Below are 26,057 nucleotides of genomic sequence, written 5' to 3'. Positions count from 1 at the left end.
ATCATGCCTCAACCATATGCACTAACTATAATATAAAAATTTGGTGAAATTAAGTCGAGAGCATGGGTTATCAGGTTGGGGCTTATTGTAAAGGGTCCTAGATTGTGAACTCTTATAGCAGTCACATATATTCAGGAAGTGTAACTGTTAGTTCTAAATTCTGAGATACTGAGCTGTTTGTGTATAACATGGTCATTCCCAGAAACTTCAGGTATTTATGTGACACCTGAGACTCAAGAGTTAGAGCTCTGGGGTGGGCCACAGTGGCTCAGTGGCAAGAACGCTTGCCTGCCATGCCAGAGGACCCTGGTTCGTTTCCCAGTGCCCGCCCATGTAAAAAAAAAAAAAGAGTTAGAGCTCTGAAGCTCTGAAAGTCAGCACTACCCCATACAGGAACTATTTGAAAACTTGAAAAAGTCATCAGACATTGAGTTGGAGACAGGAATAAGGCTGAACTAGATAGAACTAAGGTATATCAGAAAACTGGGTAAAGGATGATACCATCCATGTTTTACAACTTCAACTTCTGTGTGAGACTAAAGGGGCAGATGTTTATTTGGTGCAAAATTAATATTTCCTAATTTAACTTGTATTGTCAGTTTAGTTAACACCATAGGTACATAGAATCTTGACTAGGGCATGAGATTTTGTTGGTTTGTCCAGGTTAGTGTGATGCCACGATAAATCCCAGAGAGATTTGAACAGTGAATAATGAAGTATTTGCAAAGTCCCCTTGGGGGAATGGGGAGAAAGGGGGAAATATGCAACTTCTCCCATTTAGAGAATTTCTGATATTCTGCTAAGCAGTGGGGACAACCAAATAGGCTGAGCCCTCGATCTTGGGGTTTGCCCTTCTGAAACTTATTCCTACAAAGAACAGGTTAAGCCTACTTAAAACTGGGACTAAGAGTCACCCCCAGAGAACCTGTTTTGTTGCTCAGATGTGACCTCTTGCTCTAAGCCAGTATGGCAAGTGAACTCCCCCTCTACGTGGGACATGACTCCCAGGGATGTAAACCTCCTTGGCAATGTGGGACAGAAATCCCAGGATAAGATGGGAACCCAGCATCAAGGGATTGAGAAACCCTTCTTGATCAAAAGGGGGAAGAGTGAAATGAGACGAAATAGTTTCAAGCAGAGTCGAGAGGTTATCCTGGGGATTATTCGTATGCATTATATAGATATCCCCTTTTAGTTTATGGCATATTGGAGGGGCTGGAGGGAAGTATCTGAACTGTAGAGCTGTGTTGCAGTATCCTTGTTTCTTAAAGACAATTGTATAAAGATAAAACGTTTACAGTGTGACTGGGTGATTGTGAGAGCCTTGTATCTGATGCTCCTTTTAACAAGGGTATGGACAGGTGAGTAAAAAATAAACAAATAATAAGAGGAACAAAGGTTAAAATAAATTGAGTAGCTGGAAATACTAGTGGTACATGAGAGGAAGGTGTGAGGAATATGGTATGTATGAGTTTTTTCTTTTACTTTTTTTTCTGGAGTGATGCACATCTTCAAAAAAATGATCATGGTGATGAATATACAACTATGTGCTGATATTATGAGCCATTGATTGTATACCATATATAGAATGTTTGTATGTTAAGAATGTTTGTATGTTTTTATATTGTTTTGTTAGTAAAAATATATATTTTAATTCATTTAAAGCAGAAAGTAAGGGAAGTCTTGGGCTACTGAACTCTAGATTGCAGAGTTTGCTGGAGTTTTAGAGTAGTGGTTTTCAGATTTGAGAGTGCACCGAACTCATCTGGTAGGTCCAAAGTGGATCCTGAGAATTTGCATTTCTCAGAAGTTCAAGATGTTGGTGGTGGGAGACCCCACTTAGAGAACCACTGCTTTAGAGGCTGGGCAGCAGAGATGCAAGTATGAGTGTGAGGGTCAGATATTAACTGGTTTGCCTTCTTTCATTAACCTGGAATTTCATGTTCACAAGTCTGTAGTTTAGAATTTTCAAATTTCTCATGTGGTTGGTCCTATAATAGGTACAAAACCTGATGTTCTAAAGCTCCATGCCCTTAGTTGGGATGACTCTTATCACCATAACCAGATGAGGCTTCCAGGTGTATACTCCCCTTCAAATAGCTCTGGTCTTGTTGTTTGACTGATTTTTGTAAAATGCCCATTCCGAGCACTTTATTTATTAGGGTAGGTGACCATTGTGCCAGGAAAAGCTTTCCCCCCTGCTCTTCAGCCCAGCCTCTTTGCTGGCAGGGCTGTTTCAGGGACTGCAGGCAGGCAGGTTCTGTTGATTAGCTAAGTACACAAAAGACAAGCCTGGAGATTATCTCTCTACCCTAGGAATTGAATTTCAAGGACAAAGTCCACATTTAGCAAATGATAGGCTGGGAACACCTGGGGAAAGAGGATTTTGCTTGGCTTTCATTTACCCAGGCCTCAGTGCCTCTTCCCACAGAGGTCAGGTTTTCTACTTGTCTGCTGCCCAAGCAGGTGACTTTGGGATATTTCTCTGGGAACACCATGGCTCCAGGCACTTCCCCTTGCCCTCTACTTCCAGATCTGTGGCTTCAGGTGAGAATAAATGTAAGCTGCCCTCTCTTGTCTTTCTCATTTATTGAATCCTTTTCAATGCTTGCGTTGGGTCTTCATTTCTCCTTTGATGACTCAGGTTTTTCACTCTAGGCTCTCGTTTTTCTTTAGCTGCTCCCATTAGTTCTGTTCAATCTTAGCATTATGTTTCTTTGTGGGAAGGAATATTAAAGGTTATCTGGTCTAGTGCCTTCATTGTTTCCTGGCACACCCAGAAGAAAATCTGATAATCTTCGAAAAGCACCCTGGTATGAAAGGAGGTGGCTACTGATAGCCTGAAGCAACCAATCTGGGGGGTCCTATAACCCCAGTTCTGTCCCAAGGTTCGAAGGACTCTGTGGTTATGCAACTGTAGCCCATTCCTGGCTTACTGGTTGGGAACCCTAAGCCAGACCCAAAAGCCTCAGTTTAGAGGTGCTAAAACTGAGGGCTTGAGGTGGCAGAGCTAACTCTGGTACTCAGGTGTTTTAACTTTTCCCGACTCAGGATTTTACTGTTATAAATAACATAAGAACTGTAATGAATTCCATTTTCAAATTAGCAAGCATGCATGAAACTGTTTCAGGTTGACTTTTGTTTGATATCTTTTTTTTTAATCTAACTTTTACGTAACTAACAAAAGCAACACATGTATCCTAAAAACTTTTACATAATATATTTCTGTCCCAGAAATATAATCACTGTTAACAGTTGAATAACTACTGATTTTTTCTTTGATACATTTATTTTATTAATTTTACCAAAGAGAAGATTTGTACTCTACTGACATTTTTTTCACTTAATAATTTACAGCCAGTATATTATTTATAGCAGTAGCACTGTTTTTCTTCATATAGATGTATTGTAACTTACTTAACCAAGCCCCTATTGATGAATATTTGAGTTGTTTCCAGTTTTTCCTATTATAAACGGTGCTGCAATAAACATCAGTATGCTGCTGTCTTTGCCCATTTGTTTTAGTACTTACATTTCCTTAGGCAAAATTCCCAGAAGGGAAGATTTGTTAGTCAAAAGGTATGCTCATTTAAAAAGTTAATATTAATACTGCCAAACTCCTTTCCAAAGAAGTTGCATCAATTTAATTCTCATCAGCAATATATAAAGATGCCTGTTTACGTCATACCCGTGCCAACATATCACCAATCTGATAGGTGAAAAAAGATTTCTAAATAATTAATTAAATGGAGCAACAATGAACAATTTCTAATTTTTAGTGAAATTGAGCATCTTTTTATGCTAATAGTTGTACTTATTCTGTGAATTGTCTACACAAATTCTTTTCTGAATTTCTTTTCAGTTTCCTGTTTGGTCATTATTTTTTCTTGTAAATTTGTCAGAGCTTTTAAACATATATATTAGAACACTTTGCCATATGTATTACTGATATTTTTTCTCAATTTGCTTCTTTTTTCCTTTTTACTTTATGTTAATATTTTGCCTTTCACATGTTTTGAATTTTTATGTAGGCGAAGTATGATATTTTCCTTCATGACTTTGAGTTTAATTTTGGGTCATACTTTGAAAAATTTTCTTCATTCAATAGAAATTGTAAAAATAATTTACTCATTTTTTCCTAGTGCTTTTATGCTTCACATTTTTACATTTCAACATTTGCTCTCTCTGTTACTAATTTTGTTGTAAGGAGTGAAGTTGGAATTAAAATTTTGTTGATTTTATAAAATCAACCTTTTTTTAAAACTTTTTTAATTGAATAATATCACATATATACAAAGCAAAGAACCTGTTTTTATTCTACTAAATTTGTTCTTGATATAAAATTTGTCAACTTGGGTTCACTTTAGTGTTTCTACTGAGCAAGGCTACATATAATTAAATTCCTGTAGTACTTCTTATTTGGAATGTACAGCAATCACCATTTAAAACATTTTCTGCAATATTTCTGATTTAATTTACCAAAAAAAAGTCTTTGGATTCCCAGTTCAGTCCTTCCTACCCCCATTATCATATACACAATGTAATTAGATTGCTTTTCCTAATATTTAGGGATAATTGTATTGCTCCCATCTGAAACACTTTTCATGGCTCCCAATTTCAGTTGTATTGACACGCTCGCCCTAGATATGATTACATAAAAGCCTCTCCCTTAAATTATACCAGGTTTAATGAACTCTTGCTTGGCTAAGGTGGGAGCAAGGAGCATGTTGAAAACGTAGCTGAGAAGATCTAACTGTATAAAATCTGAAGCAGTGTTTTTTGAAGAGGCAGAAAAGGTGTGACTTTGGAGGAGGGAGGTGACCTGAAGAGGTGGAAAGAAACATAGCTATTTAGAAGGCAGGAAAAGGAAGATTTTGCGGTAGAAAGAAGAAAGAGAAATAATGTTTATTGAGGACTCACTTATGTCCTGAATGCTAAGCTAATCAGGTCCCACCTAATTGTTTTTTTGTTGTTGTTGTTTGTTTTTACCTAATTGTAGTTTAAAAGTCAGCTTTTAGTTCTGAGTCAACTTAGGGTTGCTAACAGTTATGAATCCAGAAAAGATATCTTCATTCAAGGAGCAGAGTGTGAGTAAAATCCTGGAACTGGAAATTACAGTTTGTGAGACTGAGAATAGCAGGGTTGACCCAGAATCATTTCTGCTCCATCAGCTAGGAGCTTAGAAGTATTTTCAGTGGAAATAGGCTAAATAAGGAAGCAGAAGGAGAAACCACATCAGATCAGCAAACATTCATTAGGTCCCTGCTCTGAGTTAGGCAAGGACCAGCTGAGCATATGGTCCCTACCCTCAAAGAACTTAATAGTTTAGTGGGCTAGACATGTATAAGGTCAATATATTGTGGTGTGATTTATACCACCATTGAAGTACCACTGAGATGAAAAAATTAATTAGTTACTAATAGGAGAGGGTGAGGAAGAAGGGAAGGTTTCATAGAGGAAATGATGCCTGTGCAGATTTTGAAGGTTTAATAGTTATTTCCTAAATGGACAAGGGGAATTGTAGGTGAAAGACTTAGCACATGAAAAGGCAGACAGATTTGAAGCAGCAAAGAACTACCAATAGGTTATTTTTGCTGAACTTAGAAGTGCGAAGTGAGGAGTGTCTAGGTGAAAACTACAGGTATACATATTTGGGGACTAGCTCTTGATATACTGGATCTACTGTTGTTCTGCATAACCAAGCCCAAAACTGTGATATAAAACAATACTATTATCATGATATCTCATGGTTTTGGGGTCGATTCTTGCTTGGGTTCTTCTCTTGCAGTTTTAGTAATGCAGTAATCTGAAAGCTCACTTGCCCCCATGTCTAGTGCCGGGACTGGGAAGACTCAAGCAGCTGGGACTCCTCTGACATCTCTGTCTCTGTCTTGCTGTCTCTTTCCCTCTTTATCTCCTTTCCTTTCTCCTCTCCCTCTTTCCCTCTCTTTCTTCTTTACTGCTCCCTGTGGTCTCTCCAGCATTGCAGCCTTAGGGTAGCTGGATTTTGTAAATTTCTTACAAAATGCCTCATGGTCTCAGAGTGAGATCCACAGAAACTGAATGGCTTTTATCTAACCCAGCCTTGGAAGGTACACCCTCCCACTTATGCTGCATTCTGTTCCTTAAGGAAACAGAGGCCAACCTGATTCAAGAGAAGGAATATCAAAGAATTTGTAGACTTATTTTGAAGTCACTGTGACCATTCAGAAAACTTGAGTTTTATGCTGTAGGGTAGTTTTTTTCCATACTAAATTCATTGATTGCCATCTTCACAATATTACCATTTCCCCTTATACCTGAACTATTATTTATATAATTTTTAAATTAGCTCGTTTTTTTGTTAATTTTGTTTCAGAAGGAAATATTGTCTCATATTCTTAAAGTGGAAAGATCAATATTAGTTGCCATACACAGAATGTGACATTTAAAAGAAATATAATGACAATAAAAAATAATTTAAAATTTTAGGCAAATACTATTGCTTGTCAAAGTCTACTCTCATTAAAAGAGTTTATCAAGTGATAGGGTGATTGACAGCAGTAAGTCGAGACTTTCTCCTTGATCAAATGGGAAAGTTTGAAAGAATTAAAAAGTGGACGACTTTATCACCTTGTGATTTTCATACTGTTTAATGCTATGTTGGAGTACCTTGTAATGTGATGTTGAGTGCTGTGCAATTCCTTACCATACTTTGGAAAACATTGCTGTGGGCAATAGACTTGCTCAGTGAGTTAGAGCCCAGCAGTCATATGGTCAAATTTGCATTTTAGAAAGACGACTTTGGCTAAAATATAGAGAATAAATTTGAAGAAAGTAAAACTGGAGGAAGGGAGATGGTTTTTAGGAGATGTTACTAAAAGTCAAGCAATCAATGGCAAAGTCTCAGTTAAAGAGTGGCAGAAGTGGTATAAGACATTAAGGAGGTAGGATGTACAGGACTTAATAATAGTAGATTGAACTATAACAAGAAACAAAATGAAGTCAGACTAAAGCAAAAAATGTTTGTTTGGTATAAAATTTATATTTTGACCAGTACATTTCCTAATATAATTTATGTGGACAGTTAATAGAACACCATAGTACATGGAACCTTGAGTAGGGTATGAGATTTTGTAGGTTTGTCCAGAGTGATGCCCTGATAAATCCCAGAGTGATTTGAACAATGAATAAAAAAGTATTTGCAAAGTCCCTTTGGGGGAATGGTGAGAAAGGGGGAGAATTCAACTTCCCCAAGTGGAGAATTCTTGATATTCTCACAAACAGTGGGGACAAACAAAGCAATAGGCTGAGCCCCCAACCTTGGGGTTTGTACATATGAAACTTAACCCTGCAAAGGACTAAGCCTACTTAAAATTAGGCCTAAGAGTCACCCCCAAGAGAACCTCTTTTGTTGCTCAGATGTGGCCTCTCTCAGCCAATACGAAAAGCAAACTGACTGCCCTTCCCCTCTCTATGTGGGACATGTCTCCCAGGGGTGTGGACCTTCCTGGCAATATGGGACAGAAATCCTAGAATGAGCTAGGACTCAGCATCAAGGGATTGAGAAAGCCTTCTCGACTAAAAGGGGGAAGAGTGAAATGAGAAAAAATAAAGTGTCAGTGGCTGAGAGATTCCACACAGAGTGGAGAGGATGTCCTGGAGGTTATTCTTATGCATAATATAGATACTGCCTTTTTCATTAAGGTGTAATGGAGAGGTTGGAGGGAGCTGCCTGAAAATGTAGAGCTGTGTTCCAGTAGCCATGTTTCTTGAAGATGATTGTATAAGGATACAGCTTTTGCAATGTGACTGTGTGATTGTGAAAACCTTGTGTCTGATGCTCCTTTTATCTACCCTATCGACAGACAAGTAAAACATGTATTAAAAATAAATAAATAACAGGGGGGAAGAAATGTTAAAATAAATTTAGTAGATTGAAATGCTATAGTGATCAATGAAAGGAAGGGGTAAGGAGTATGGTATGTATGAATTTTTTTTCTCTTTTCTTTTTATTTCTTTTTCTGAATTGACAGAAATGTTCTAAGAAATGATCATGATGAATATACAAGTATGTGATGATATTGTGAGTTATTGATTATATATCAAGAATGGAATGGTCATGTGGTAAGAATGTTTGTATTGGGTATATTGTTATGTTTAATAAATAAATATATAAAGAAATAAATAAAAATGGAGTCAGAGATGACTTATAGGAAATTGGGTGACTTGGTGGAAAAAAGTATAAGTGGGGGGAGTATTAGGTAGGGCTGGCTTGGGAAATAATGAGTTCAGTTTTAGACATTCCTTTTAAATTTTTTAAAAATTTACTTTTTATTGGAACGATACAGAGAAGATTAGTGTGGCCCCTGTACAAGGATGACATGCAAATTCATGAAGCATTCTTTATTTTTAAAAGAAAAAAATTTTTTTTCCAATTTATTTTTTACTAGAGAAGTTGTAGGTCTACATAAAAATTATGTAGAGAATCCAAGGTTTCCATATCCCTACCTCTCACCCAGTTTTCCCTATTGTTAATACTTTGCTTTACTCTGGTACCTTTGTTACAATTTTGAAATATTATTATAGCATACTATTAAATATAGTCCATATTTTCCATTAAGGCTCATTATGTTGTACAGTCCCATGTTGTTGTTGTTGTTTTTTAACTTTTATTCTAGTAACATATATAAAAACTAAAATTTCCTCCTGTATCTACATTTGAATATATAATTCAGTGGTATTAATTACATTCACAATGTTGTGCTGCTATCAACATCAACCATTGTCAAAACTTTTCTACCACAGACAGAAACTTTGTACCAATTAATCTTTAACTCCCCATTCCCTACATCCACCCTGGCCCCTGTTAACATGTGTTCAAGTTTCTGAGTCTAGGAAGTCGCTTATTCTAATTATTTCATATCAGTGAGACCATACCGTATTTGTCCTCTTGTGTTTGGTTTATTTCACTTAACATGATGTCTCCAGAGTTACCCATGTTGTCACATGTATCAGGACTTCATTCCTTTTTACAGCTGAATAATATTCCATTGTATGTATATACTACCTTTGCTTTATCCATTCGTCTGTTGATGGACACTTAGGCTGCTTCTGTCTTTTGGCAACTAATGATAATGCTGCTATGAACATCACTGTGCATATGTTTGTTTGAGTCCCTGTGTGCTGGTTGGAAATGATGTATGTACCCTAGAAACGCCATGTTTTAATCATAATCCCATTTTGTAAATGTAGTCATTTCTTCTAATCCCTATTCAGTATTGAATGTTTGAGACTGTAATCAGATCATCTCCCTGGAGGTGTGATTTAATCAAGAGTGGTTGTTAAACTGAATTATCTGGAAGTGTGTCTCTACCCATTTGGGTGGATCTTGATTAGTTTCTGGAGTCCTATAATAGAGGAAACATTTTGGAGAAAGAAAGAGATTCAGAGAGAGCAGAGCAGAACAACATAGCCATGAGAAGCAGAGTCCACCAGCCAGTGACCTTTGAAGATGAAGAAATGTGTCTCCTGGGGAGCTTCATGAAACGGAAAGCCAGGAGAAGAAGCTAGCAGATGACGCGGTGCTCGCTATGTGTCCTTCCAGATGAGAGAGGAACCCTGCCCATGTTCACCATGTGCCCTTCCACTTGAGAGAGAGACCCTGAACTTCATTGGCCCTCTTGAACCAAGGTGTCTTTCCCTAGATACCTTAGATTGGACATTTCTGTAGACATGTTGTAATTGGGACATTTTCTCGGCCTTAGAACTGTAAACTAACAACTTAATAAATTCTCCTTTTTAAAAGCCATTCTGTTTCTGGTATATTGCATTCTGGCAGCTAGCAAACTAGAACAACCTGCTTTCAAATCTTTTGAGTATGTACCTGGAAGTGGGATTGCCAGGTTATATGGTGTTTTGATTTGCTAAAGCTGTCCAAATGCAATATATCAGAAATATGTTGGCTTTTACAATGGGGATTTACTGGCTTAAAAATTTGCAGTTCTAAGTCCATGAAAATGTCCAAATTAAGGAATCAACAAGATGTTACCTTCTCTGAAGAAAAGCTGCAGTATCTGGGACACCTTTGTCACATGGGAAAGCACATGGCCAGTGCTTTCTCCTTCTCTCCGGGGTTTGTTGCTTTCACTATCTGGCTTTTCCTCTCTTAGATCCTTCGGGGGCTTTTACTCCATGAGCTTCTCTGTCTCTCTCTCTTTTTTTTAATACTTTTATTGAGAAATCGTCACACACATACAGTCCATCCATAGTATACAGTCAGGCTTACAATATCATCATATAGCTGTGTATTCATCCCTATGACTATTTTTAGAACTTTTGCATCATTCCAGAAAAATAAATAAAAAGAAGAAAAAAGCTTGTGCATCCTATACCCTTAACCCCTCTCTCTCATTGACCAGTAGTATTTCAATCTGTCCAATTTTTTTAACCCTTCTACCCCCCTAATATTTATTTATTTTGTATCCTTATTTTTTTACTCATCTGACCATACCATGGATAACAGGAGCATCAGACACAAGGTTTTCACAATCACGTGATCACATTGTAAAAGCTATATAGTTATGCAGTCATTTTCAAGAATCAGAGCTACTGTAACACAGCTCAACAGTTTCAGGTACTTCCCTCTAGCCACTCTAATACACCATAAACTAAACGGGGATAGCTATATAATGTATAAGAATATATGCAGGATAACCTCTCAACTCTGTTTGAAATCTCTCAGCCACTGGAACTTTATTTTGTCTCTTTTCTCTTTCTCCCTTTTGGTCAAGAAGGCTTTCTCAATCCTGTGATTCTGGGGTCCAGCAAATCCTGGGATTTCTATTTCACGTTGCCAGGGAGAGTTACACCCCTGGGAGTCATGTCCTATGTAACGGGGCGGGGGGGGGGGGGAGAGCAATGAGTTCATCTGCCGAGTAGGCTTAGAGAGAGGTCACATCTCAGCAACAAAAGAGGTTCTCTCGGGTTGACTCTTAAGCAAAATTATAAGTAGGCTTAGCTTCTCCTTTGCAGAAATGAGTTTTCTAGGGGCAAACCCTACGATCGAGGGCACAGCCTATTGAATTGATTGTTCCCACTGCTTGCGAGAGTATCAGGAATTCCTCAAATGGGGAAGTTGAATATTTCCTCTTTTCTCCCCAGTCCCCCAAGGGCACTTTGCAAATACTTTTTTATTTTCTGCCCAAACTACTCTGGGATGTAAGCACGCACTAATGTATACAACCCAACAAGCTCTCATGCCCTATTCAAGAGTCCATGTAATTATGATGTTTGAATAAACTGATCATACAAATTAAATTAGATGTACTACCCAAAATATAAATTTTGTACCAACTAAACATCTCTTCCTTTGGTCTTACACGGAAGTTGAAGTTTTAATATATGGACCGTATCATCTTTTACCCTGTATTCTGATTTACCTTAGTCCTCTCCAGATCAGCCTCATTCAAATCTCTAGTTGAAGTCTGATCACTTTTTCAACTATTTTAACAGTTGCTGTATGGGGTAATGCTGACTTCCATAGCTTCAGTGCTATAACTCTGAGTCCCAGGTGTCTGTGAGCTTCTCTTGATTTCAGCTCTTTTAAAGAACTCTAGTGAAAGGATTAAGACCCACCTTGGGGCAACTCCTCTATTTGAAATAACCTAAACAAAAGGTCCCACCTGCAATAGGTCTGCATCCACAGGAGTGGGTTAAGAGGATATGGCCTTTTCCAGGGTGTATAACAGCTTCAAACGACCACACTCCCCCCTTTGAATCCCCAAAAGACACGTTGTTTCCCTATACAAAATGCATTCATTCTATCACAGTATCACAAAGACTTAAATTATTTCAGTAACAATATTAAGTACAAAGTCTCATCAAAATCAGTTACAGATGTGGTCTGTCCTGGGGCAAATTTTCCTCTGCTGTGGACCTGTGAAACTTAGAACGAATTTTTGCTTTCAATATACAAAGGAGGGACAGTCATAGGGTGAACATTCTCATTTCCATAAAGAGAAATTGGAAGGAAAACAGGGATCACTGAACCAAAACAGTTCCAAAAACCTGCAGAGCACACTTCATTAAATTTCCAGTTCTAAAAGTCATCTATAGAATGATGTTTTGTCCTCGGGATTTGATAGAGAGTGGCAGCCCTACCCTTTCCAAGGGCTTACACAGGCGGCTTTGCTCTCTCCAATCACTAAAGTGAAAAGGAATTCCCAGATCTCCAAGCCCTGGGGAGACAGCCATGCTCTTGGTTCCACCCTTATCTGTAAGCATTAGGGGTGGCTGCTGGAGCCCCTGCTGCCTTTAGGGCACAGGCTCAGACCCCTCAGAATCATGGGGTGGTGGCCAGACTTTCCCCAATCTCCAGGGAATGTGCTTTACCCTCTCTGAAGCCTGGAGCAGCAGCACTCTTCCTGAAAAAAGGGGTGGCCGAACACTTCTCAATCATTCAGGTATCTGAGAGCCCTAGGATGGTGTTCTAGTTTGTAAGTTGCCAGAATATAATATACCAGAAATGGAATGGCTTTAAAAAGGAGAATTTAAAAGTTCAAGTTTACAGTTCTAAGGCTCGAAAACATCCAAATTAAGGCACCAATAAGAGGTTACCTTCACTTCAGAAAGGCTGGTGAAGTTCAGGATTTCTCAGCTGCAAGTGCACATGGCAAGATCTGCTAGCTTTCTCTTCAACGGCTTCCCCAGGGCTCTATCCATTATGTTAGCTCTGTCAGTTCTGGTGGCTCTCGTAGCTGTAAAGCTTTTTCCAAATGGTTCCCTCTTAAAGGGCTCTAGTAAGCACACCCACCTTCAATGGGTAGAGACACATCTCCATGGAAGCAATAAAAAAGATACCACCCAGCAATATTGAATGAAGATTAAAGGACATGGCTTTTCTGGGGTCCACAATAGATTTAAACCAACACAGGTGGTAACACTCTTCCTGAACAATGGGGTGGCACGTCCGCTGTAAGAGATGGGGCAAACTCACCCTTTCTAAGTACATGGGTAGGTCCACTTTCCTGGCCTGAGGTATCTTTGCTCCAGATTTCAGCTTCCATGGTTCTGTCTTTGAAATCATTTTTCCTTCAATCTGGCCCTTTTATTCCCCCTTTTAATCCAAGCTGGCAGTGGTTCCTTTCACATAGATCTCGCAAAATATATGTGGGTATCCCATGTAGCATATAGGAGTCCCAACTGTCAGACAATATGACTTTCCACAAATCCTTTCTAGATAACTGCATTTCCAATCCTGACTTGTACTGAAATGCCTGATTAGTTCCATTTTCAGTTAATTCTTCACATGCGGGATTGTTCCCTGGAGACTTGCTCTTCAGAAACTCAGAATTTTCCAAACCATCAACTTCTGGTTTCTTTGTACTGGAGAAGTCAGTTCCCAGCGGATCCCTTCCCTCTTGCATTTTATTATAAGCTGCAAGAAGAAGCCGGGCTGCACTTTCCACATTTAATTTGGAAATCTCTTTGACTAAATATCCAAGTATTTAGATATTTGGTATCTATCACTTTCAAATTCTGCCCTTCACCTGACATTTTGCTGAATTATCTGCCACTTTAAAACAAGGATCACCTTTCTGTCTAAGGCCTCATTAGAAGTACCGTTAGCGTCCATCTTTCTACCAACAGTCTCTTCAAAGCAATCTAGGCCTTTTCTATAAAGCATCTCACAGTTCTTACAGAACCTCTCCCTTATCCATTTGTAAAGCCATTCCAGCATTTTTTTTTTTTTTTTTTTTTTGGTAAATGGCACCACCCCACTCTTCTGGTACCAAAATCTGTTTTGATTTACTAAAGCTTCCGGAACACAATATACCAGAAATGGACTGGCTTTCACAGTGAGGATTGATTAGCTTGCAAGTTACAATTCTGGAGCCATGGAAATGTCCAAATGTCAGCAGGATGATACTTTCTCTGAAGACCAGTTATCAATGACTCCTCTGTCAGATAGCAAGGCACACGGCAACATCTGCTGGTCCTCCTCTGCCAGATTTCATTGTTTCAGCTTTTGGCTTCTCTGTGGCTTTATCTCTAAACATCTCTGTGTGTTTCTCTTTGAGCGTCTCTGAATTTCATCTTTATAAAGGACTACAACATTTCCTTAATGGCTAATGCTGTTGAGCATCTTTTCATGTGCGTATTGGTCATTTGTTTATCTTCTTTGGAGAACTGTATATTTAAGTCTTTTGCTCATTTTGGCATTGGGTTTGTTTGTCTTTTTGTTGTTGAGTTGTAGGATTTCCTTATATATTCTAAATATTACACCCTTATTCGATATATGGTTTCCAAATATTTTCTCCCATTCTGTAGGTTGTCTTTTTACTTTCATGATGAGTCCATTGATGCACAAAAGTTTTTAATTTTGATGAAGTCCCGTTTATCTATTTTTTGTTTTGATGCTCTTACTTTTGGAGTAAAGTTTTAAGAAACCGTTGCCTAATCCAAGGTTCTGAAGATGCTTCCCTATGTTTTCTTCTAGGAGTTTTACGGTTCTCTTTTTATATTTAGGTCATTGATTCCTTTTGAGTTGACTTTTGTGTATGGTGTGAGATCAGGGGGCCGCTTTCATTCATTGGCACATGAATATCCAGTTTTCCCAGCACCATTTGTTGAAGAAACTATTCTTTCCGTATTGAATAGACTTGGCACTCTTGTCATTATCAGTTGGCAGTAGATGTGAGGATTTATTTCTGAACTTTCAATTCTGTTCCCTTGGTTGATATGTCTGTCCTTGTGCCTGTTCTGTTGCTATTTTGATTGCAGTAGCTTTGTAGTTAAGTTTTAAAATGGGGAAGTTTGAGTCTTGCAGCTTCATTCTTTTTCAAACTGGCTTTAACTATTTGGAGGTCCTGACTCTTCCATATAAAATTTATTTATTTATTTATTTTTGAGATTGTGGGTTTACAGAACAATAATGCATAAAATGCAGAATTCCTATATACCACCCCACCACCAACAGCATTAGTGTGGGACATTTGTTACAATTGTTGATAGCACTTTTTTATAAGTGTGTTAATCAGGGTCTGTTCTCATTTGCTAGCTCCCAGAATGCAATATACCAGAAACAGAATGGCTTTTAAAAAGGGGAATTTAATAAATTGCTAGTTTACAGTTCTAAAGCCAAGAAAATGTCCCAATTAAAACAAGTCTGTAGAAATGTCCAATCAAAGGCATCCAGGGTAATACCTTGGTTCAAGAAGGCCAGTGAAGTTCAGGGTTTCTCTCTTAAGTGGAAAGGCACATGGCAAACAGTCAGAATTTCTCTCTCATCTGGAAAGGGACATGGTGAACACAGTCACGGTTCCTCTATCATCTGGAAGGGCACATGGCAAACATAGCATTATCTGCTAGCTTCTTCTCCTGGCTTCCTGTTACATGAAGTTCCCCAGGAGGCATTTTCCTTCTTCATCTCCAAAGCGCTAGCTGATGGATTCTCTGCTTCATGGTACTTCAGCATTCTCTGCTCTCTCTGAATCTCCTTCATTCTCCAAAATGTTTCTTCTTTTATAGGACTCCAGAAACTTATCAAGACCCACCCAAATGGGTGGAGATATGTCATCACCTAATCCAGCTTAACAGCCACTCTATTAAATCATATCTTCAGGGAGATGATCTGATCACAGTTTCAAACACAGTATTGAATACGGATTATTCTGCCTTTACAAAACAGGATTTGATTGAAACATGGTTTTTCTAGGGAACATACATCATTTCAAACCAGCACCAAGTCCATGGTTTAACTTAGGGTTCCCTGTTTGTGTAGTGTAGTTCCATCAATTTTTAAAAAAGTTTTTATTGTTACCATATATACAATCTATCATTTCCCCTTTTAATTATATTCAAATATATATTTCAGTGCTGATAATTACATTCATAATTTGTGCTACCATCACCACCATCTCTTACCAAAACATTTCCATCTCTCCAAATAGGAGCCCTGTACATTTTAAACCTTAACTTTCCATTCCCTATCCTCACCCCGTCCCCTGTAATTTATATTCTAGATTCTGATTCTATGAGTTTGTATAATCTGATTATCTCAAATCATTGATCTCATACAATATTTGTCCTTTTTTGTCTGGCTATTTCACTCAACATGATGACTTCAGGGCTCATCCATGTTGTCCCAAATATCAGGACTTCATTCTTTTTATGGCTGAATAATATTCCATTGTATGTATATACTACATTTTATTTATCGATTCATCTGTTGATGGACACTTGGGTTGTTTCCATCTTATGGCAATTATGAATAATGCTGCTGTCAAACATCAGTATGTAATCAGTATGTAAATATTTGTTCAAGTCCCTGCTTTCAAATCTTTTGGGTATATACCTATTAGTGGGATTGCAGGGTCATATGTGTAGTTCTATACTTAGCTTTCTGAGGAACCACCAAACTGTATTTTTTCCACAGCAGTTGTTCCATTTTACATTACCACCAGCAATGAATGAGTGTTCTTATTTCTCCGTATCCTCTCTAACACTCATTATCTTCTGTTTGTTTAATAACAGTTATTTTAATAGGTGTGTATCTCATTGTGGTTTTGATTTGCACTTCCATGATGGCTAATAATATTAAGCATCTTTTCATGTGCTATTTTGCTTTGCTAAAGCTACTGGAACATAATGTATTAAAAATGGTTTGATTTTTACTTAATTTACAATATACAGTTCTTAGGCCATGAAAATGTCCCAACTCAAGACATCAGCAGAACAATACCTGGACTCTGAAAACAGGCTGCTGACATTTGGGACACCTCTGTCACGTGGGAAGGCACATGGTTGGTGTCAGTTGGTTCTCTCCAGGGTTTCATTGCGTTCAGTTTCTGACTTCAATGGCTTCTTCTTTATTTTCTATGGATTCTTTGTATTCTTATAAATACTCCAGTAAGAGGATTAAGATCCACCTTCAATGAAGTGGGTCACATCACAATTGAAATAACCTAATAAAAATTCCCACCTATAATAGGTCTATACCCACAGGAATGGATTAAAAGAAGATCATCCTTTCTGGAGTACATACAGCCTCCAAACTACCACATGTACTTTCTGGCCATTTGTATATGTTTCTTGGATAAATGTCTATTCAAGTCTTTTGCCCATTTTGAAATTGGGTTGTTTGTTTGTTTTCTTTGGGTGCATGGTCTGGGAATCAAACTCGGGTCTCCTGCATGGAAAGCGAGCATTCTACCACTGAACCACCTTCTGTTTGTTTTTAACTAGAAGGATTTCTTTATATATTCTAGATATTAAACTTTTATAGAATGTGCAGTTTCCAAGTATTTTCTCCCATTGTATAGGTTGTCATTTCAGGTTCGTGATAAAGTTCTTAAAAAGTGTGGAAGTTTTCAATTTTGATGAAGTCCCATTTTTCTATTTTTTTCTCTTTTTGCTTTGGGTATGAAGTCTGAGAAACCATTCTTAATGCGAGATCATGAAGATGCTTCCCTATGTTTTTTTCTAGACGTGTGATAATTCTGGCTCTTATGTTTAGGTATTTGTTGTGTTTTGCATTGATTTTAATATCTTACATATAAATTTGGTGATTAGCTGTTCCATTTCTGCGATGAAGGCTTTTGGTGTTTTGATTGGGATTGTGTAAACCGTTTTGGGTACAATTGACATCTTAACGATATTTAGTGTTCCAAACGGTGAATACAGGTTGTCCTTCCATTTATTTAACTCTTCTTTGATTTCCTTTAGCAGTGTTTTCTAGTATCCCGTGTACAAGTTCTATTCCTAGATATTTGATTCCTTTAGTTGCTTTGTAAATAGAGTTTTTTCCTTGATTTCATTTTCAAATGGTTCATTACCGGTGGTACCACTGCTGATTTTTGCCACTTTGCTGAATTTGTTTATTAGCTCTAGGGTCTTTATTGTGGATTTTTCAGGATTTTTAATATATGAGATCATGTCCTCTGAAAATAGGAAAAGTCTTACTTTTTCCTATCCAATTTGGATGTGTTTAATTTGTCTCTTCCTACTTGCTCTGACTAGAACTTGGAGTACAGTGTTGAATAATAATAGTAATAAATGGGTATCCTCATTTTGTCTGATCTTAGCTGGAAAGCCTTTCAGCCTTTCACCACTGAGTATGATGTTAGCTGTGGGTGTTTCATATATGCCCTTTAACATGTCGAGGAAGTTTCTTTCTATTCCTAGTTTTCTAAATGTTTTTATCAAAAAGGGGTGTTGCACTATCTAATTCAACCTGTTCGGTCAGTTTATTTATTTATTTATTTACATGGGCAGGCACCGGTAATCAAACCCGGGTCCTCTGGCATGGCAGGCGAGCACTCTGCCTGCTGAGCCACATGGCCCGCCCTGGTCAGTTTATTTAAACAACATAATTATATGGAACCTGGAATAGGGAATGAGATCTTGTTATTCTGTACAGATTAATCTAATTCCCCAATACATCCTAGAATATTTTGGGCAGAAAATTAAGAAAGTATTTGCAAAGTCAGTCCCCTTGAGGGACCTGGGAAAAATGTGGAAATATTAAACTTACCCATTTGGGGAATTCCTGATAGTCTCTCAAGTATTAAGGACTCTCAGTTTAATAAGCCAAGCCCTCGATCTTGAGGCTTGCCCTTATGAAATTTATTCCTTCAGAGGAGAAGCTAAGCCTACTTATAATTATGCCTGAGTCACCACCAGAGAACCTCTTTCATTGCTCAGATGTAGCCTCTCTAAGCCAATTCTGCAAATAAACTTACTACCCTCCCCCCACCCCCCATGTGGGACATGACTCCCAGGGATGAGCCTGGCTCTGGCATCTTGTGATTGAGAAAGTATTCTTGACCAAAAGGGGGAAAAGAAATGAAGCAGAATAAAATTTCAGTGGCTAAGAGATTTCAAATAGAGTTGAAGTCATTCTGGGGGTTGTTATGCATTATATAGCTATTCCTTTTTAGTTTCTAGTATTAGAATACCTAGAAGAAAATATCTGAATTTGCTGAACTGTAATCCAGTAGACTTCATTCTTAAATTGTTTTTCTGTTGTTTTTTTTTCGCTTGGGCAGGCACCGAGAATCGAACCCAGGTCTCCTGCATGGCAGGCGAGAACTCTGCCTGCTGAGCCACTGTGGCCTGCCTTAGCCTTGATTCTTGTTGATGATTATATAACTGTATAGCTTTTTCATTGTGACCATGTGATTGTGAAAACCTTGCAGCTAACACTCCCTTTATCGGGTGAGTGGGCAAATGAGTAAGAAGATAAAGACAAACAAATAAATAAATAATAGGAAGTTATAAGATGTATGGGATTATTTGGGTATTCTTTTTTATTTTTATTTTTACTTTTTTTGAGTAATGAAAATGTTCTAAAATTGATTGTAGTGCTGCCCTGATAAATCCCAGAGTGATTTGAACAGTGAATAAAAAAGTTTTTGCAAAGTCCCCTTGGGGAATGGTGAGAAAAGGGGAGAATTCACCTTCCCCAAGTGGAGAATTCTTGACATTCTCACAAGCAGTGGGAACAACCTAAGCAATAGGCTGAGCCCCCAGTCTTGGGGTTTGTTCATATGAAACTTAACCCTGCAAAGGATAGGCTAAGCCTACTTAAAATTAGGCCTAAGAGTCACTTTCAAGAGAACCTCTTTTGTTGCGCAGATGTAGCCTCTCTCTCTCAGCCAACATGACAAGCAAACTGAGTGCCCTTCCCCTCTCTACATGGGACATGACTCCTAGGGGTGTAGAACTCTCTGGCAGAGTGGGACAGAAATCCTAGAATGAGCTGGGACTCAGCATCAAGGGATTGAGAAAGCTTTCTCGACCAAAAGGGGGAAGAGCAAAATGAGACAAAACAAAGTGTCAATGACTGAGAGATTCCAAACAGAGTGGAGAGGTTGTCCTGGAGGTTATTCTTATGCATTATATAGATATCACCTTTTTAGTTATGGTGTAATGGAGAGGCTGCAGGGAACTGCCTGAAAATGTAGAGCTGTGTTCCAGTAGCCATGTTTCTTGAAGATGATTGTATAATGATACAGCTTGTGCAATGTGACTGTGTGATTGTAAAAACCTTGTGTCTGATGCTTGTGTAGGTAGTTTATGTGTTTCTAGAAATTTGTCCATTTCATTTAGGTTATATAATTAGTTGGCATACTGTTATCATAGTATCCTGTTAAAATCCTAGTTATTTCTACGCAGTTGGTAGTAATGTCCCCCTTTTCATTTCTGATTTTAGTTATTTGCATTCTCTTTTTTGTCTTTTGTCTAGCTAAATTTTTGTCGATTTTATTGATCTTTTCAAAGAACCAACTTTTGGTTTCATTGATTCACTTAATTGTCTTTAAATTTTCTATTTCCTTTATCTCTGCTCTAATCTTTGTTATTTCCTTCCTCTGCCTTCTTTGGTTTTCTTTTTCTAGATCTGTCATTTGTGAGGTTAGATCTCTGATTTGACCTCTTCTTTTTTAATGTAGGCATTTAGAGCTATAAATTTCCCTGCAGTACTGCTTTTGCCACACTCTGTAAATTTTAGTATGTTATGCTTTCCTTTTCATTTTCCTGAGATAATTCCTAATTTCCTTCAGGATTTCTTCTTTGATCCATTGGTTGTTTAAGAGTGTGTTTAATTTACACATATTTGAGAATTTTCCAGTTCTCCCTCTATAATTGATTTATATCTTCATCCATTGTGATCAGAGAAGATACATTGTATGATTTCAATATATTTAAATTTATTGAGGCTTGTTTTGTGACCTAACATAGGGTTCATCGTGGAGAACTACATTACATACCTGAGTAGCGTGTGTATTTTGCTACCTGTTTTGGTGAAGTGTTCTGTATATGTCTGTTTTAGTTTCCTAATCTGCTTAAAGTAAATACCATAAACTAGTTCAGCTTGAACAATGGGAATTTATTAGTGTACAGTTTTCAGGTCAATAAAATGTCCAAATCAAGGCAGTATCAAAACAATGCTTTCTTTCCGTACACTGGCTGCCAGCAGTCCTTGGCTCCTCTGCCTTGTGGCAAGGCACATGGCAGCATCTACTGGTCTCTCCCTTCTCTTCCAGGTTCATTGATTTTAGCCTCTTGTTTTCATGTTTTTTTTTCTCTTCTTTTTCTCTGTATTCACTGCATTTATAAAGGACTACAGTAATAGTATTAGGACCCATCCTGAATGAGGCGGGTCATGCCTTAACTGAAGTAGCCACATCAAAATATCCCACTTTCACCAAGATGAAAGAAATGCAAAACATCATTTTAAATAGCTTTCATGTCTGTTGTGCAGTAGTAGACATTGCTGTCCAGTGGTTGGAAAGGGAGAAACTAATGGGCTAGGGAATTAATACTGAAGAGGGAAAAAAAAATTGCAGCATCTGGGTGGGGGTTGATGCAGGAGAAGTTTAGGAGAAACGTACTTGACCACTTAGTAATGCTAATATTAGGGAAATTGTCCAAGTGAGCCAATGCTTATTAATTTTATCTTGGATGCCCTAAGAAATCTCTTAATGATTTTCATACAGGTTTTGTTTTGCATCCTTTGCACTTTATCTACAGGGTTTACCTGGGGGCGTGTATAGGGAATGCCAGTCCTTGGATAAAGTACTGGTCTAGAGACTTTCTTACTGCTGATGACCAGATGCCTTAGAAACTTCTAGAAAGTTGTTGATGCCCCAGAACTAGAGGTGGAGTATCCTTTTTTCTGAGTTTATTTTATTCTGAACTTTGTCTCTAAAATACTATGGAAGTCATGGGTCATAGCCATCACGCTTATAGGAAAGAAACATCGTAAGTTTCAGTTTTGGAGAGCTTTGATCTAAAGTTGTAGACTTGTGGATAAGCTAAAAATTAAAACTTGAAATGCTCATTTCTCCTCCTAATGATAGACTCTCTTGAAATAATGCTTTTAGTATGGTCGCTACTATTATTAAGGAGGAATTGGGAGAAAAGAAGGCCCGCCTGGCTAAATATCAGTGTCTCCTTGATTCTGAGACAACCAGGGGAGGCTAAAAGTGGGATGATTTGTCATTATCTTGCCAAAAACCTATGTTTAAGAGAGTGGCTGATCCACATGATTACATGGTTTCCTGAGTTTTAATGTTGAGTGAAAGGTTTTTCTCTTATGTTATGTTTAGAGTTCATTTCCTACTGACTTTGCTGTGCATGTGTATGGTGGCAGAAATATCAGCTCTTGTTTTAGTCGTCTTTTTCCTGGATGATGATGATAGCTATTTACCGTATAAATAAGACTTTATAGGGCGGGCCGCGGTGGCTCAGCGGGCAAAGTGCTTGCCTGCCATGCCGGAGGACCTCGGTTCGATTCCCGGCCCCAGCCCATGTAAAAAACAAAAACAAACAAACAAAATACAATAAAACAAGAAAATGTTTAAAGATGTTTCCCTTTCTTCCTCCCATCCTTCCTTCCTTCTCTCTGTCTTTCCTTCCCTTCCTCCCTCTCTCTTTAAAAAAAAAAAAAAAAAAAAAAATAAGACTTTATAGCATATAAAACACTTTCACATTCATTATTTCATTGGATTTATAGTTTATCTTTTCAAAAGAGGAATTGAGGTAGCTGGCTACAGAAGACATAATAAAAATAGCACCTCACCATATTTTCCATGGAATAGTGGAAGGAATCTGAACTTTTATGTCAAATCTAGTTTGAATTCTGGTTCCTTCTTCTACTGTCTGTACCAATTTGAACCTTAATTTTTTTCATTTGGTAAAATAGAACTGATAGCACTTATTTTATAGGATTATTTAGAGTATTAAATGAATTAACATAGATAACACTTGAGGACAGTGTTTGACACAAAGTAGATGACTGGTAAGGGCTGGCCTTACTCAGGTTATAACAACATAGACACAGATCATCAGCATCTCTGGAAAGAAATGCATGTAAATTTTCTAATCTTGTTGATCAGCATGGTTGGTCTGAATGGCCTTTGTCTGAGACTCTGTGTTCCTTGACAGCCTGGGAAACTCATAAGTGTTTTGATGCTTTACTGTTAGGAAAGAGAAAACATACCAGTTTCTTAAGGTAAATAAAGTTTGTTTTTCTTTTAGTTTTATATTATAATGAAATTTCTTTATATAGTCTATAGGAGATGTTAAATGATACAATAGACAGTGATCTTACTATTTTTACAACAAATGTTTATGTGATTTTTATTTCTATCTTGTTGTTGTTTTTCATTTTCTGAAAAAATCACTCCCTCCCAACTAGGACCTCTCCCTGGTCACTATGATCCCATGAGTTATTCATGATATGGATCGCTTTCAGCAAAAGGTTGGTGTTATATAGAGGTGATGACAATCATTTCTAGATAAGAAACAATCATAAAGATTAAACAAAAGGCAACGCCTGCCTAGCATTTATGACCTAACAGATTTATAGTGACTGCTGATAAAATACAAATCTATTATATGAAATTGTAGCTCATTGAAAACCATCTTATAAGAAGCTGAGTTAATGATATCTCTATAGGCATCCAGTGCTGACTGTGGAAAGGCAGGCAATTGGCACCTTCTATGAGATCCACAGTCTGAAAGTAAGAAGTGTGGTTTAGGTTTGGCTGACACTGTGGCATCTCAGATGCTGTATCTTTTCATAGTTTCTTAACACTTATTCTGTTTCCTGGGGGCTTGTGTTATAGAGTACGATATCCAGAAAGAAGCGATACATGCCAGTAGAACATCTGTGCTGGTTCACAGATGCCACACAGCATATACATATGATACTTTCTTGATTCATTTCAGGTTTTAGATGTTTCACATTTGCCTGACTGCCGTACTTGCTTATGATTACCACCCTGTTTACCAGCCCACTTTTCTCACTCTGTCCCTTGAGCTTTCCTAGCCTTATTCTCACTAATTCTAGAGAAATAGAATTGCTGATTCTGCCAACCAGACCAATGCCACTGTGAGGCCCCTGCTTCTGTTGCCTTGGTCACCCTCCTTTATCTCCCTCCTCTGTTAACCTATTATGCCCAGTAAAATCCCTCTGCAGTTGGCAGACTAGTTCACCCTTATTTATTTATCCTTTTTTTTTTACACATGTATATGCAAATTTAACTACCTTTATTGATTTTTTTAATTATACAAGAAATGGGTGCTCATTATAAAATGTTTGTTCAATAATAAAAAATGTTAGGGATTTTTTATTATCATAAATTATAAATTAAAAAAAGTAAAAATCACATATAATCCCTCTGTCAGAGACAGCATAAGTACTATTAATTTTTTAGTATATATCCTTTAGGGTTTTTTTTTTTCATATATGTTCTGTTAAGTTTTTTATGTGTGCAAACATGGCTTTTTTGACTTGTAATATCACATGGGTATTGTCCAGGGATAGTCTATATAGAGCTACTTTGTAATGTTTAATGCTGTATACAATAGCAATATATGGGTGAATTATTATTTACTTAACTAATTTTCTGATCATGGACATTTGGGAATTTCTGTTATTTTGCTATTAATTATATGGCAGTAAATATCTATGTATCTGTGCCTACTTGCACATCTTCAGGCTGAATTTCTGGAATGGAATTACTGAATCAAAGGGCATATAATGTACTTAAAATACTTAATAATATTTTTTAAAAACTTAAGTATATAGAAAACAAAAATTAATGTAATAAAAGCCTCTGTACCCTTTGCCCAAATTTAATCAATATTAACATTTTACCATATTTGCTTCAGATCACTTATTTAAATTTTTAAAATATGACAGATATAACTAAAGCTTTCTTCCCAACCTGTTCCTTCAGAAATTGGCATGCATCATTACCATTCATATCTTATTATTTGATATATATATATCCATATATAATGTATAGTATTGTTTGTTTAAATATTTTATCTATGTGGTTCATTGCTGTATTGCAACCTCTTGCAGCTTGAGTTTTTTTCACTCAATATTATTTTGGAAAAGTGTCCATGTATATTTGTGTGTGGGTGAATGTGTGTGCCCTTAGATGTAATCATTCTATTTTATTGGTGTATTATATGCCATTGTAATATAATGAGAAATGGTTAAGCTCTTTCAACTTTTTGAGGATTATAAACAGTATTGTAAGGAACATCTTGTACAGGAATATTTCTTAATTACAAGTGTTCTTCTAAGCTAGCTACCTAGGTATGGAACCACTGGTTGTGGGATGTGTGACTCTTCAGCTTTACTAGTTCTAGATTATTCTCTGAAGTGGTTGTATTTACCAATAGTGTATACAAATTTTCGCTTCTCCACATTTTTGTTAATACTTGGAGATACCACACTTCTCAGTATTTTCCAGTCTGATGAGTTTAAAAGAATATCTCATTGCTTTAATTTGTGTTTTCCTGATTTACCAGAGAGGCTGGGTATTATTTTGTAAGTTATTGGTTATTTGGGGGTTTTTTTGCCCTTTGAATTGCTTGTTTATATCTCTTACTTGTTTTACAACTGGATTATTTTTTTCCTTTTCCCTACTGATTTTAGTATTTCTTAATACATTCAGATTTTTAATAATTTGTCTATGCGTTTTACACTTATTTTATCCCTGTCAATTGCTTTTCTTTTAACTTTGTATAGGTTATCACCTGTGAGAATGTGTTTTTCTGAACTTTTGATTGTCCTCCACAAAAATTGTACTAGTTTACAGTATGGCCAGTAGTGAATGAGAGTGCCCATTTCACAATACCTTGCTGTGCTCTAGGGATATTTTTTCTTTATAATGTTGCCCAATCTGATAGACAAAAAGTTGTATTTCCCCCCTTTTAGCTACCTTTTTCCTTGAGCACTCTGAACTCTTTATTATAACTGAAACCTGGCTTTTTCCTAAAGATTCTTATGATTCCTCTCTAATGAAGAAACTTCTCCTCCTCTCCTGACTCTCTCACTTTGTACTCCCTGATATTGTTTCTAGTCCTGCCTGGCAACTTTTTCCATTTTTAAGTCCATTCCTCCCTGCGCTTGCACCTCCTGCCCTCATTCTTGGTGCTGTTACCTCTCTCTTAACTTCCAGGTTATATTGCTTACAACCTTCATCATATGACCCCTCTCTCGCGTAATTATGCTGAAAATCCTCCAATGCTCTGTCCTCATAGTCTTTCACCCT

At 37.4% G+C, this 26,057-nt stretch overlaps 1 protein-coding gene and 1 non-coding gene across 12 annotated transcripts in view; both read left to right on the top strand.

Moving 5' to 3' along the window:
• Positions 1 to 26,057, top strand: part of DENND2B (DENN domain containing 2B) — a 278,920-nt gene that overhangs the window by 153,963 nt on the left and 98,900 nt on the right. Inside the window, exon 1 of one of the 11 annotated variants that reach the window (XM_077113936.1) lies at positions 1,608 to 2,547. The exons of 9 other annotated variants lie outside the window; for them this stretch is intronic. Coding sequence is in view for 1 of the 2 variants with exons in the window: in XM_077113930.1 (XP_076970045.1) it covers positions 2,558 to 2,559 (2 nt within the window). In the remaining variant the exon portion in view is untranslated. Of the gene's footprint in view, positions 1 to 1,607; positions 2,560 to 26,057 lie in introns of those variants that run through there. One more of the 11 variants, XM_077113930.1, reaches the window with a different exon arrangement.
• On the top strand, positions 8,288 to 8,393 carry LOC143645354 (U6 spliceosomal RNA). The gene has a single exon (XR_013157075.1). It is a non-coding gene; the product is annotated as a U6 spliceosomal RNA (small nuclear RNA).

Source organism: Tamandua tetradactyla, chromosome 8 (assembly GCF_023851605.1).
Source record: "Tamandua tetradactyla isolate mTamTet1 chromosome 8, mTamTet1.pri, whole genome shotgun sequence".
Taxonomy (NCBI): domain Eukaryota; kingdom Metazoa; phylum Chordata; class Mammalia; order Pilosa; family Myrmecophagidae; genus Tamandua; species Tamandua tetradactyla.
The sequence above is the reverse complement of the archived record's forward strand: the minus strand, read 5'-3'. Positions and strand labels throughout refer to the sequence as shown.